The 14,517-nt window shown below is 47.0% G+C and overlaps 1 protein-coding gene across 5 annotated transcripts in view; it reads left to right on the forward strand.

Moving 5' to 3' along the window:
• The window catches only part of znf609a (zinc finger protein 609a), a 56,432-nt gene that overhangs the window by 26,489 nt on the left and 15,426 nt on the right, over positions 1–14,517 (forward strand). For all 5 annotated transcript variants that reach the window (XR_006006885.1, XM_041938314.1, XM_041938311.1 and 2 more), the window contains exons 3-6: positions 6,718–6,943; positions 8,585–8,672; positions 9,844–12,004; positions 13,079–13,460. Coding sequence is in view for 4 of the 5 variants with exons in the window: in XM_041938314.1 (XP_041794248.1) it covers positions 6,718–6,943; positions 8,585–8,672; positions 9,844–12,004; positions 13,079–13,460 (2,857 nt within the window). In the remaining variant the exon portion in view is untranslated. The remainder of the gene's footprint in view (positions 1–6,717; positions 6,944–8,584; positions 8,673–9,843; positions 12,005–13,078; positions 13,461–14,517) is intronic.

The following is a 14,517-nucleotide window of genomic DNA, read 5'->3' on the forward strand; positions in this document are numbered from 1 at the left end:
GAAATATTTGTCAATGCACCCAAAATGTTTATTGATGAATAGAAATGTAAAAAACACAAGTATGTCTTATTTTAAATGAATGTGACAGGAATCCATGCATTCAACAGTAAATGAAAAGTAATTGCAGTTTTCATCAAAAACACATGTGGATGTTACGTTTCTATACAAACTGTTAAACCTGCATTTACAAACTGCTTCATGCATAAACACCAGGAGAGAACTAGCTAGCTAGTTAATGACTTGTTAGCTAATGCAAGTGTTAAATTCCATGTCACTAACTTAGCAAGTGCTCAAAACTTAAACTTATTTATTTGATTTTACAATCAAATGGACCTTTGATTTAGTTTGAACTGGTTGTTGCTTCTTTGTTAAACCAGCTGTTTGTTCGAGGTTAAATATGCTGTTGATTGAAGGCTTAGCAGGTGGTTCATATGACATAAGACAAAGAAGAAAACCCTAATAATAATAATAATAATAATAATAATAATAATAATAAAGAAGATAAAGAATGAGGGTGTTGGCAATGTAGCTCTGGGCTCTGTATACAAGGGGGAGGACCTAAAATCACGTCTGAATGTCACAGGAAGCCAGTGCAGAGCAGCTGAAAGTGGACTACTGTGCTCTCTCCTCTTGGTCCTGCGGAGTTTTGAATGAACTGACTGAATTAAATGGGCTGTCTATCATGTTTAAACAGGCTGTTATTTTCTGGTTAAACAACAAAGTCCAACATGAAATCGCTGCTTCCAAACGTCTTCAGTTGACAAATGATGGTTTTGCTCTGTGAAACATAACTGAGGTGAAGTGTTAAAGTATCTTAATTTGACACAGACCAAGCTGCTGTCAGCTGATTGCTGGTTTCAGTGTTACTGCTGGACTTTTCCAAGAGCCACTTTGTGTCGGAGCCAAATCACCTCAGACAGGAGACACCGTGAGTCTGTTTCAACACCACAGACAGAAACAGACGACACAGACTAAACACACAGTTGGAAAAGGAGTGAAGTATTCTCTTCCTATTGGACGGTTTACAGTGAAGACAGACAGGGTGATTACAGGGAGAGACAGATGGGGGTGCGGTGTTCTTCCTGCAGCTAACATCTGGATATTTCCAGATGGTGTTTGATTGCCAAAATCTTCTAGAAATTCAAACAGCCATTAACGTTACATTTGGTTGTGAGTCACTCAGGGTCCATTTAACAGGTTCTTTGTGAGCTGGTTAACAGCAGTGTCAGTCTTGACACACACGCTTCACAGTTATTATTATCTATGGATTACTATCCTGCACATTTCAAATATTCAGTGAACTGTAGACTGTGAACTTTTGACCATTTCCTGCTGAAAACTTAATGCATTCTTACACAAAATTGTGGGTTAATAACGTGATTTTCAAAATGGCTTACAGATAAAAAAAAAAATCTGTGTTGGATGCATATGTATTCACCCTCCTGTGCTGTGAAACCCCAAACTAAGTTCAGGTGCAACCAGCTAACTGAACAGGCGTATGTTTAGTGAAGGCCCCAGAGTCCCATCAAACAGCCAGCATCATGAAGACCAAGTGGCTCGTCAGACAGCTCCTAATTGTTTGTGGACTGTGCACTTATTGTTATAGCATCATTGGTTTTGGCCTTTGTCCTAAAAATAACTTAATTCCTGACCTGCTGTTCAGCAGCAGCACAAAATACATCATCCAGAAGATCATGGCTGCATTTGTTTCAGTTAGGTGTACTTAATAAACTGGCCACTGAATATATATATGCAATATATCCCTGATTAACCAAACTGGGTTGGTATGACCTAGCTCCAGAGTCAGCCACAGTAAATCAACTCCCTCCTGACCTTTGATTTAGTTCAGCCTTGTTGTTTTTACAGCTCAGTATATATTTTTGTAATGCTGACAATATTGAATTATTTCTTTCCACTGCAGTTTCACTTTTCCTCTGCTAAAGCGACTGTCTAATACCGGCCAAATACTGTAAATTCCAGTCTGGGAGGTATAAAGGTATGAAGAGGTGGCTCCTGCCCAGACTGACTTTCAACCTGCTCATAAAACTGAGAGCAGCGAGCTCTGCCCGCTGGGCGTCCTGCACATGCTTTCTGGGAAACAGAAGTAGAGGAGGACGCGGCGGGTTGAGGAAAACGTGCATGCAGTGAAGAGTAAATTAAAACATCTCCAGACGCTGACGGGCCCCCTGACGCCTCAGCTCTGCAGCCAGCGTTCCTGGAAGCGTGCCGAACAGAAAAGGTCACATGTCCGAACCCTGCAACAGCTTCTCTTCAGTCACATGTTCCCTCAGCCTGCTCAGAAGAGGTGTCATTGTCCTTTACAGTTTATCTCAGAGGAGACCTTAAAGTTTACAGTTAACCTGTTTCAAACTGATCAGAAGGTCTCAGATGGTGGTCCAGTGTGTGGTCATTTCAGTCCAATGAGTCTGTCTGAGGCAGCGAGGGCCACCTGAGAGCAGCAGGAGGAGGAGGAGTTCCAGTTAGGGGATTGGGGATATGTTTTGGAAGGAGGTCCTTGGGGAAGTTCCTCAGGTGTTTGATTGGTTCAAGGGAGGACCTTGAAGGAGTTTGGGGGCATCACGTCTTCCCTGTGAAGGCCTCCAACATGTGAGTGTGCACCATGAAACACTCCTGACGTGACGCTCTGGACATGTGTCCATGATGACCAGCACCTCCCTTAACTCCTGATAGGACAAGAATGTGTTCACAGTGGGCGGCCAAGTGTGGTCTATTAATTTTCAAGGTCTCTCTCTCTCACCAGTTTTGCACCTGCACCAATCAGCTCTCGACCTCAAGCCATCTTTTATGGCTGATGGCGGAGCATAACTTTTTATACAGTTCTCACTTGCTGGTCGCACCTTTCAGGTGTTCTGTTTTCAGCTCCATGCCTTTCTAAAATTAGCACCATGCTAAGTTTCTGCAGGAGCTTTTCAGTATTTTGTTTTTGACCAATAAGAAACTGTAAAAACTGGTCCTTGTTGCTATAACCGTAGCTGATTGGATGTTTCTGACTGCAGTGCTCTCTTGGACTTGTAGTTAATGTGTCCTGAACCTATTTTATACACAGTCTTGTACTTTTAACCTTGTAACATGAGCGTTTTTCAGTGAACCTTATTATTTCAGCACAGTGTCTCATTGTTTGTCCTGATGATTCAACAAGAGTTTAACATTCATCCTGTTTGAAACAACTTTGTGCCGCCACCTCACATGATCTGAGAGAAGAGAATAAAAGGGACTTTTCTCTGGTGAAGTGTGGCAGCCTTGTATAACCTCACCCACTCCACTTCTCTATTAAGTGACGCATTAAACAAGCATCAACTCTCTGCCTGCATGCGAGACACAGACAGAGTCCTTCTGAAGTGCTGATCAGTATCTCGGATCTCTCTCACAGCGAGTGACTGACCTTGAAAGGAATGTGGCTTGTTGTAATGAATACCTCTCTGAATGGAGAGGAGGACCAGGAGGAGGAGGAGGAGCAGGGGGCCGGTGTTTCGTAGCCCTGGAGGCATCCTGTTGGAGCTGTGAGTGTTTGTTGGTTAAAAACGAGGAGGAGGTGCAGAGTCGGTCGGTGGGTCTCCGCTCTTCAGGGGGTTTCCCAGCCTTCCAGGCGGCCATGTTTTTTATTCTAAAAGAGGAGAGCGATCGGGGCTGGATGGCTTGTTTCTCTTGTTACCATGGCAACACACTCTAACCAGTCAGTAAACCCGTAAGCTACACACCCAGCGCCTGGTGGCCCCCATCGTACTCCCTGGGTATGAGGGGGGAGGAGGGTTTTCTGCACAGCTTGTAGGCACAAGTCGAACGTGCATTTATCTGAAGAGGAAGTGATTCCATCACGTTTGAATGCCACATTGGTGGACCGACCGGCCCCGGAAACAGTTTTTAAACCACGAAATGGTCTGTTTAATGAACCGTTTGTTTGCCAGGATCTGGGATTTGTCTGGCCTGTACTTCAGTTACGGGTGTGTTTCAGTACATCAGTAAATGTTATATTTTATGCAGTTGTAAAAATGTGTTGATGAATTTATTTGGATTGGTCGTGTTTTTTGTGTTCTGTCGTTGTAGATTGATCATGTTTGGCTTTGAACTCGGCTCTGAGCAAGTGAGACACTTTTCACTTGTCTGACATTTCATTCCTTTAATGTCGGCTGATAAGAGTGGAGCTAATTGTATTTAGTTAATAAACTGCTGGATGACTTAATTTGAATATAGATGTTATTTGTTGATTACATTTTGGATTTTCAATCTCAATCTTTAAAGTAACCAGGAACTAAATTTATCAGATGTAGTGAAATCAAAGCATAAAGTAGCATAAAATAGAAACACTCAGGTAAAGTACAAGTACCTCAAACTTGTACTTTAGGGCATTACTTGAGTAAATGTACTTAAGTGACTTTCCATCACTGTAAATGATAAAGGATTGCTAGTTGTGGCCAAATGTCATCTAAACTGAATATCTGGGACAGTTTGAAGATGCAAGATTTACACTTTAACTGATGATGAGAAGATGTAGCTGGAGACCTGAATACACTGTTGCTCAGAGTCTGCAGGGGGGTGCACTTCTAATTTAGCCCTGAACGTTCAATCAGTTAATTCATCAATCAATAAAATCAGTGATTAAGCAAAAATCTTTTGCTGATTTTATGTTTGAAAATCATAAAATGACATCAACATAATAAATTGTGGTCTCTGGATGAGTTCCACAGTTCTGAGATATCGTTATGTTAAACAATTATTCAGTTGATCCAAGAATGAATCTAAGGGCCGCATATCAAACCTCCGTTTTGTTAAGCAGCAAAGTGAAAGTATGAAACACCAAAAAGTTCTGCAGCTGTAATCAAACATCTCGTCATGTTTAAAATCTTTGATTTCAGGGTAAAAAAAAAACAGGATAAAATTCTGATTTGAAAGTCCAAATTTTATTGCTTGGCCTGTGTGTAGACGACATTTAGCGGTTTGGAAGTTTTGTTAAATTAAAAAGGATTTGTGGGAAAACTAACAAAACAAACATTTTCGGGTTTGCTATCTGTGCTGAAACTCCAGTGTCACTGGAAGGGAAATACTGGAGGTTGTGCACGTTTCCAACTAACCGACTTTGTGACTGTTGTTTGTGAAAGAGGATCCGTCGCAGTGAACAGTTCGTCACCTTCATCTGTGTTGAGTTGTTGTGAGGAAGGACTGTTTTAAATCTCAGATGCTCTCTCATGTTCAAACTGTGCCTCTGAAATGATTCTTCCTCAGATCATTTCAATACGTCCACGTCTGCTTGATGAACAAAACCCTTCAGTGCAACGATTTCCTGCAGATAAAAATCAGTTCTGGGATGTCAGAACATCATTGCTCACCGTCTCCACTGAGCAGTTTTCTGTGGGAAACCCTGTGGCGACGAAACGTTCGGCACGCTTTGTTCGCTGGACTGAAGGAAGCGATCGGCCGGGATTTAAAATCCTGACAGATCCATTGATCCTGAGCTGTCGTCACCTCCAGGGTGAAAATATCAACTGAGCCGCTTCAGACCTTTGACTATTGGGTGGAGGTCAGAGGAGGCGGAGGCGGTGGGATGAAGGTCGATGCGTCTGTCCAGCTGCTCTCAGATCTCCTCCTGTCTTCTGGTGAGGAGGCGGTCTGGGAGCGTTTCCATGGTGATGGCTGACACCTTCCCAGTGCTCCCTGCTCTGCCCCCACACCAGCTGCTTCCCACCTGATAATTAAGGGACGTCCTCAGTACTCCTCCCTTCATCCTCCTTCCTCCTCTTCTTTGTCCTCATCTCTCCTCCTCCTCCTCCTCCTCCTCCTCCTCTCCTGTCACTGAGCCCCCCTCCCTCCTTTGTTTTCTTTATTCCTCTTCTCTTCTCAGAATCAGATTCAGGTTTTCCTCATGTAGAAATATTCTTTTTAAATTATCACTGCGCTGAGGGATTGGTGGAGGTCATGAGTGTATTTTATTTATATATATATAATTCTGAGATGATGCTGCTCACCCAGAGTGTACCGCTGGTCGTCTGTGGCTACTGCACATGGGCAGCAGAGTGTGACACTGTGAGCCCGCCTCTTCATCCCATAGGCTTTACACTAAGATGATGTCATGCACAATAAAAGCTTTGCTAGGCTCTGACGAAGAGTGAGAGTCATCTGTGATGAAGGTGGAAGGGTGAGCTGCTTGTGTCGCACCTCCTGCTGTAATTTTATATATACACCACTGCCATGGGTCTCATAACTACACTTTTTTTTTTTACACTCATCTGTGATACCAGTGTCCACTCATTCACCACCTGCCCAGCTTCACTCGTCCACTCAGCGTCACGTAATGAAAGTTTATCGTCTGTTTGTGTGGAGGCTCGATGAAGCTGTGGTGTCACAGCACAGATGGATCTCTGCAGAGGAAGACTCTGTTCATGCTTCAGACTCTGCCTCTGCAGAGAGCAGAAACTGGTGGAAGCTCTCTGAGCTTGAGGGCTCTCTTTGTTGCTGCATTTGGCCTCTGGGCCGAACTGGCAGCGACTCTGATTCTGCGATGTAGTAACTTTATGAACACGTCTGTGGTGTCTGTGTTAAACAGTGACACACAGCAGCGAGTTGTCCTTCTACCTGTGTTGTAGCTGCTGTGCATTCTGCTCTGCTATTAACTGTGTGTGGACACGTCGACCTCTGAGCCTCAATCAATCTTCAGGACGCGTCTCTCACGCCTCATCTGTCCTCTCTGTTTCCCTCATCCAGATGGAGTCTCCGGTCTCCACCCCTGCTCCTCCTCCTCTCCATCTCCTCGCTCCCGTCGCCAACAGCGACATCTCGTCTCCCTGCGAGCAGATCATGGTCCGCACGCGCTCGGTGGCGGTGAACACGGCGGACGCCTCGCTGGCGACCGAGCCGGAGTGCCTGGGACCCTGCGAGCCGGGCACCAGCGTCAACCTGGAGGGCATCGTGTGGCAGGAGACTGAGGACGGTGAGATTAACGGCCTAAAAGAGAAAGAAACACACCCAGCAGTCTGCCTGAGTTTCTTTTTATTTACAGCCATAAAACAATAAAAATTATAAACGACCAGCTTATAGTGGAAAATCCACAAATATGAACTGAGTGAGGGAGTGAAAGCAAAATATTGACTAACAGTTATTTGATATAGACCCTCTAGACCAGTGGTCCCCAACCTTCTCTGTACCATGGCCCAGTTTAATGTCTGACAATATTTTCACGGCCCAGTCTAAAGGTGTAGCAGATAAAAACAAAATAAAATGATAAGATCAGCATTAAAAACTGTGGTATTTTCTCTTTAATAATAATAATAACAATAATAATGAACGTAAATCCACTTTTTAATCATGTCAAGAGGACCACAAACAAATTATGTGAAAAAACAAAACAATGGAAATTATTTTTTCTTTCTGTGCGGCCCAGTACCAAATGACTCATGGCCCACTAGTGGGCCACGGCCCACGGGTTGGGGATCAATGCTCTAGACCATTCTGGAACATAAAATTATCCAACAACAGGTAGTGAAGTGAGCGGTGTGATGTACCTGAACTATATAAATTTAATGGAACGTCTAATTTGAGCTAGAGGGAGAAAAATCTCTGTAACTTCCCCTCGTTTGTCCAGTCACGGAGGACGGACACCAGCCAGTGAAGCTGGAGTTTAGTTCAAACTGCTCAGTGTCTCTTTGATCATCAAAGAGATGATCCGTGCAATTTTTTAACCTTCATGCATTGACATGATCTTCTCCCAGCAACAGAAATTCACAAATATTTCTGCACATTTGACAATATCTGACATGTGAAGATTCGATGTGCACACATCCAAAGTACCTGCTCAGTAGCTGCTGGACCAAACACGTGTTGTAAAAGGCTTTCAGCTTCTGGTTTCAGCTCAGCTACAATAAGATCAGTTCGTTTCGTGTTGTGTTGTTTGACTTTCATCATGAATGCAGGACTCGTATCACCGCCACGGTTCATCACTGAATCAAAGTTCAGAAACAGCGTTGTCTGACCACAGGGCTGATGGTGTTGCTCAGGTCGCAGCATGTGACTTACAAGACGTCACCCTGGAAAGAAAAGCCCAGAATCAGACTCGGTGTCTTGTTTTCATGTCTTATGAAGTTCTGTATGATGGAAGATCCTGGCTGGCGGTCTGCCTCATTCTGCCCCTGTGGACACCAACAGACCTGTCAGCACACACACACACTCTGAGCAGCCTGTGGCAGCCGTTGAAGAGACTAAGTCGAGGTGACAGACCTCTGCTCTCTCTGGCAGGAAGCTGTTCACACATCAGCGGCACACTGAGCTCTTTCTGCTGCAGGACACTTTGATCTGCTGCTTTTAGTGAAAGTTCTGCTAAAACACTCAGTTTCTCTCTGCAATTAGTCAAACTGTTCCTGAATCACAGACGTGACTCAACCTCAGAAACCTGCTGGGTGCGATGTTAGTGTGAAATCATCAAACATCTGCTTCCCAGCAGACAGGGGCACCTCACCTGACATGTCTGTTTCCTGCTCCAATGACACATTCTGTGGGTTTCAGTTACAAATTGTGTTTGTTCAGTATCTGTACAGGTGTAGTTTAACTGTCTGTCTGTCTGCCTGTCTGCCTGTAGGCATGCTGGTCGTTAATGTCACCTGGAGGAACAAGACGTACGTTGGGACCCTGCTGGACTGCACGAGACATGACTGGGCCCCTCCACGGTACGCACATACTGAATTCACTTAAAAACTGATCGATCAGGGTAGTAACAATAAGAAAATGATCTCCAGGATTTATTCATCACTGGGATTGGAGAGAGGTCTCTCTACAACATACATTAAACCAGATGGGAAAAAGAAACTAACATAAAACTAACCAATGATGAATGGTTAAATATCTGTAAAACACAGTCTACAATAACTAGTTCTGATCTTAGGAGGGAGTTTGCCTGGAAAAATACAGTAAGGTTCTTTGTAACACCCAAAATTAAAAAATCACAAACCAAGAATCCTGACCGTAGTCAATGTTGGAGAAAATGCGGTAACATGTCCGCAGGTCATTTTCATATTTTCTGGGAATGTCCTGTGATAGCTCTGTTCTGGGCAGATGTGATGACAGAAATCAGATCAATAACTGGCCTAAAGATTCCCTTTAGTTTTAGCACCATATACCTCGGTAACATGCCAGCAGGCCTGGAAAAACATGACCAATATTTGCTGCAAATATTACTGGTGAGTTGTAAAAAATCTATAACCAGGAAATGGCTGAGTATAGAGCCCCCAACAGTAGCTGAAATTCACACTATGGAAAAAATTACCCTCTCTCTACGATGTGCTGTTCGAAAATATGAGAAATGTTGGAAGAAGTGGAAGCAGTATATGGACATTTTATAGACTCTTCTACTTATAATGAACTTTGTTTAATATCACTTTTATTATATTGTGGTTGTAACTTGAGTTGGTAACCTGTAACCCATTTATCTTATTTATTTTATTTATTTATTTTTTTAACCTTTTACAATTTACCACATGTGGAGCCTGAATGTCAAATTTATTCATCCGACTCCTGATGACCCTGTCTGTTGTCTGTTGTGCTATACTTGTTTGGTTTGTACTGTTTACTTAAACGAAATAATAATAATTAAAAAAAAGCTGATCGATCAGTATTCCTCATGAGAAGTTCAATAATTGGACTCTAGGTTGATATATTTATTGGTAAGATAACCAGATGTGAGGTTCCTTTGTCACATTATACCAAAGCTGTAAATCCAGTATCGGCCTAAGGGCACTCAAGGCATTAAAGTTTTCTGATACCTTTGTGCAGGTGTAGCTCTGGTTTCCTCCTCTGTGTTCCTGCTTCTGTTTGTCGCTCACTGACTCTGTGTGTTTTCAGGTTCTGTGAGTCTCCAACCAGCGACGTGGAAATGCGAAGCGGCCGTGGTCGGGGAAAGAGGATGCGTCCCAGCAGCAACACACCGTTGAACGACAACAGCAACTCCTCAGATAACAAAGGCAGCGGCAACAGCAAGACACGCGGCGCCGCTGCAAACAGCAAAGGTCGGCGAGGCAGCCAGACGGCCGGGGGTGTCGAGGATGTCAAGGCCAGCCTGTCCTCCGCTAAGAGGAAGACCAAACCTGCCTCTGACATGGAACCCACCTCCAGCTCAGAGGACACCAAGGCTTCAAAGCGCATGAGAACTAACTCCACCGGCACTTCACTCCCCCTCCCCGGAGGTAAATCTGAACCCCTGCCCCCTCCACAGCTGGACCGAACCTGCCCCTCCCCCGTGCTCATCGACTGCCCTCACCCCAACTGCAACAAGAAGTACAAGCACATCAACGGCCTGAAGTACCACCAGGCTCGAGCCCATAACGACCACGATGTCCGATTGGACCAGGATGGCGACAGCGAATATGGAGATGACCCCGCCCTCCACCCGGACCCCGCCTCCTGCAACGGTGCCGCCATCTCACCCGCCCGCTCCACCACGCCGAAAGGACGGGGATTTGACGCCCCCTCCCCCTCACCAGGGAAGCTGACGTCAAAGGGGAAGAAGAAGGCAGGAGACGCTGAGCCGGAGGTGACGGACGGTGGCGAGGAGGGGGCGTGTCTGACAGACGAAGCCAGCAACGACGGGATGGATGACAGAAAGGCCAAAAAGATGGCTGCCGGAGGCAAGCCAGATAAACTGACCCAGAAAGGCTTGAAGCCGGCCCGACCCGCCGCCCCTGCTGCCCCCAGCGCACCCTCACCCTACGCCCTGCAAGCGTCCTCCCCTGCTCTGGGCTCAGTGGTACAGTCCATCCCCAAGAGCCCCCAGCTGAAGAACATCCAACCTAAACCCCCTCCACTGGCTGACCCCGCCTCCAGCCCCACCCTCACCAAGGACAAGAAGAAGAAGGACAAGAAGAAAAGGGAGGGAGGGAAGGAGGGGGACAGTCCAAAGGCCATGGGTAAGGGAGGGAGGCCAGAAGAGGGGAAGAGTCCGTACTCGGAGGCGTCGGACGCTTTGCTCAACGGCTCGTCAGAAGCCCACCAGAGCCGGCTGGCCAGCATCAAGGCTGAGGCTGACAAGGTGTACAGTTTCTCAGATAATGCCCCCAGCCCGTCCATCGGCGTGGGTAGCAGGATGGAGGCTGGCCTTGCTCCCCCCCTCCATCTCAACCAAAACGGCGCAGACAATGCGTCCGTCAAAACCAGCAGCCCCGCCTACTCTGACATCTCTGACGCCGGCGAGGACGGAGAGGGGAAGGCTGAGGGGGTGAAGGTCAAATCCGAGCCCGACCAAGGGCCTCGTGAAGGGGCCAAGAAGACACTGTTCCCCCCTCAGGCTCCCAGTAAGGAATCGCCGTACTACCCCAGCTACGACTCCTACTACTCTCCCAGCTACCCCAACCCCAGCCCAGGGGCAGCACCTGCAGCACCGCCTCATGTGGAAGGAGCTCAGGTGAAGGTGAAGAAGGAGGAGGAGCAGCCGGAGGTGGGGGAGGAGGGCAAGCTGAAGGTGGAGCCTCAGGAGGAGAGGAAGGCAGAGCCAGGGCCTCAGCAGCCATCTGTCATCCAGCAGCGCTCCAACATGTACACCCAGCCTCTGTACTACAACCAGTACTACGTCCCCCCCTACTCCTACTCACCTGACCAGGCCTACCATGCCCACCTGCTGGCCTCTAACCCCGCCTTCCGCCAGCAGTACGAGGAGAGGCAGCGACAGGCCGACAAGAAGGCCGAGGGCAAAGAGCGGGAGCCATGTGGAAAAGAGGAGTGGAAGCAGAAAGCTTCGGTGCCCCCCACCCTGTCCAGAGCCCCCAGCCTCACTGACCTGGGCGCTAAAGGGGTGCTGAACCCGACCAAGCCAAAAGAGCCTCCACCGGCTTCAGAACAGGCCAAGTCGGTCATCATGGCGAAGGGAGAGGACCCCAAGGCACCCACCGCCCAGCCTGAGGGCCTGAAAATGAAGTTGAGTGAAGCAGGGCATCATGGGAAAGAAGAGACCAAGCCAGGGGTGGAGTCAGGCAGGCCGACAGGGGTAGAGCCTGCCATGTGGTACAGACAGGTAACTGCATTTTTACTCTGAATGCCCACAGCATCCGACTGCGTCTGTTCAGGCTGCGTTCAGACTGCGTTCAGGCTGCGTTCAGGCCGCGTTCAGACTGCGTTCAGACTGCGTTCAGGCCGCGTTCAGGCTGCGTTCAGGCTGCGTCTGTTCAGACTGCGTTCAGACTGCGTTCAGGCTGCGTTCAGGCTGCGTTCAGACTGCGTTCAGACCGCGTTCAGGCCGCGTTCAGACTGCGTTCAGACCGGGATTAGACCGGGTTCAGGCTGCGTTCAGACTGCGTTCAGACCGGGATTAGACCGGGATTAGACCGGGTTCAGGCTGCGTTCAGGCTGCGTCTGTTCAGGCTGCGTTCAGACTGCGTTCAGGCTGCGTTCAGGCTGCCTTCAGGCTGCGTTCAGGCTGCCTTCAGGCTGCGTTCAGGCTGCCTTCAGGCTGCCTTCAGGCTGGGTTCAGACAGTGTTCAGACAGTGTTCAGACTGCGTCTGTTCAGGCTGCGTCTGTTCAGGCTGCGTCTGTTCAGGCTGCGTTCAGGCTTTTTTTGTTTGTTTGTTTTGTCAGACAGTGTTGCTATCATGAAATATTACAATCAGAGGATTTTATCCTCAGCTGTAGCTGCTTGGAAATGACTGCTGGGTGACATGGAGGTTGGGATGTGTTCCAACATCTAGTTCATGATAAGATAACTGGATTCATTAAGCTGCAATTCAAAAACAAATCTCTTACCAACCTTTAATCTCTGCTCAGTTTCTTTTGTTGGAAAATATTCAGGTTAACATCATTAGATCAGCTGTAGGTAATTAACATCAATTCAGTAAATTCCCTGTTTAATGAGCTTTTGTAGTTCAACAGAGCGATGACTGTTCTCTGCAGAGCTGATCAGCTGATCTCATGTCAGTTTAATTCAACATGTGAATGTGTATCAGGATCTGTGTGTAAATGGTGCTGCTCACAGTGGAGTCACCACATCGGCAACACAGCTGGATCCAGTGGACAGTGATTATTGTTTTAGAACATCTTTGTCAGGTATCACCACCATCAGCTGTCTCTACTAGCATGTCTTCTTCTCTGCAGGAGCCAGACTCACGCCTGTGGCCGTACGTCTACCCTAACAAATACTCAGAAGCTCCAAAACCGCAGGAGGAGGACAGGTGGAAGGACGACAGGGAGAGAGAGCGCGACAGGAAAGGGAAGGAGGAGAGGCAGCGGACAAAGGAAGGCCTCCAGAAAGAGGAGGCGAAGGAAGGGGTGGAGGGCAGGACTCAGCTGCCTCCAGAGGAGCACCGGGGGGGAGGGAAGGAGGCTCGTCCCCCCCACATGCAGTTCTCCTCCCCCCTGGCCCAGCACCAGGGCTACATGCCCTACATGCACGGACCTTACGCCTACAGCCATGGCTACGAGCCCAGCCACCCCGGCTACCGAGGCATGCCCTCCGTCATGATGCAGAACTACCCCGGTAAGAAGAGGAGGGTGTACAGGTGTCACGATGATTCAAACATGCTTTATTTTAGCCAACAAGAGTCCAGGAACACAAGAGCAGCGTTAAAACACCAATCAACCAGCAGAAAAATAAAAGGATCAGTGCAGTGGTTTGAGAAATATGCCTGAGCGAGATGCTCAGATTTCCATCAGTCTCATGTCTGCGTGTTGAGTCCAGAGAAGGAGTCAGGATGTAGCTAGCCTAGCTTAGCTTAGCTTATCTTAGCTTAGCTTAGTTTAGCGTAAAGACAAGGAGCAGGGGGAAACAGCTAGCCTAGCCTCAACCATTTGTCTGCCAACACGTTTTAAGATCTAATTAACATGTTCATCTCTTTAGTTAAATCTGTACATGAAAAGAGATGACAAGCGACAATGCACATTTCAAAACAGGACACAAAACCAAAGCTGTCCTCAGATGCTGCAGGACAGCACGTTGACTTAAACAAGAAGAAAAGCCTTGAGAAAAGACTTGACTGAGCAATGGCGTTGTTTTTCCTTTGTTTTTTATGAGGCCTGCAGACAGGTGACATTATTTGTCAGAAGGGAACATTTATACCCACAACCTGTGTTTCAGGGTTCTTCCACAGTTTCGAGTCAGATTCGGTGCTTTTTAAGACCTCAGCAGTCGTCTCCTTGTAGCTCCCTGAACTCGCCACACCTCTGCCTCTCTGCCCACCTTCAGTGAGGTGTTTCTGTGTCGGAGAGGCCTCACCACTGACCTTTAACTAAATTAAGACATGTCTGTGTGAGTAGATTTCATCAACCAGGAGTCAAACTTGAAGTTGGACTAGTTTGTAACCACAGAAAATATGAAGCATGTGAATATTGTCTGTGAGAGGCAGGTATTTGGACCTGGATTTGTAAAGCAGAGATTTGTTTTTGGAACAAAGTGTTCTCATCAGTGTTGTGTTCAGGTCTCTGCAGTGTTTGTGTTGCATCGACAGACGGCAGCAGCGTCACAGGAACATGTGTTCGTCTGAATCAGACTGTTTGAGGGTACGATGAGCGTTGACGTGTCAGCCGTGTGTCTCCGT

Source organism: Chelmon rostratus, chromosome 6, assembly GCF_017976325.1.
Source record: "Chelmon rostratus isolate fCheRos1 chromosome 6, fCheRos1.pri, whole genome shotgun sequence".
In the NCBI taxonomy this organism is placed as follows: Eukaryota; Metazoa; Chordata; class Actinopteri; order Chaetodontiformes; family Chaetodontidae; genus Chelmon; species Chelmon rostratus.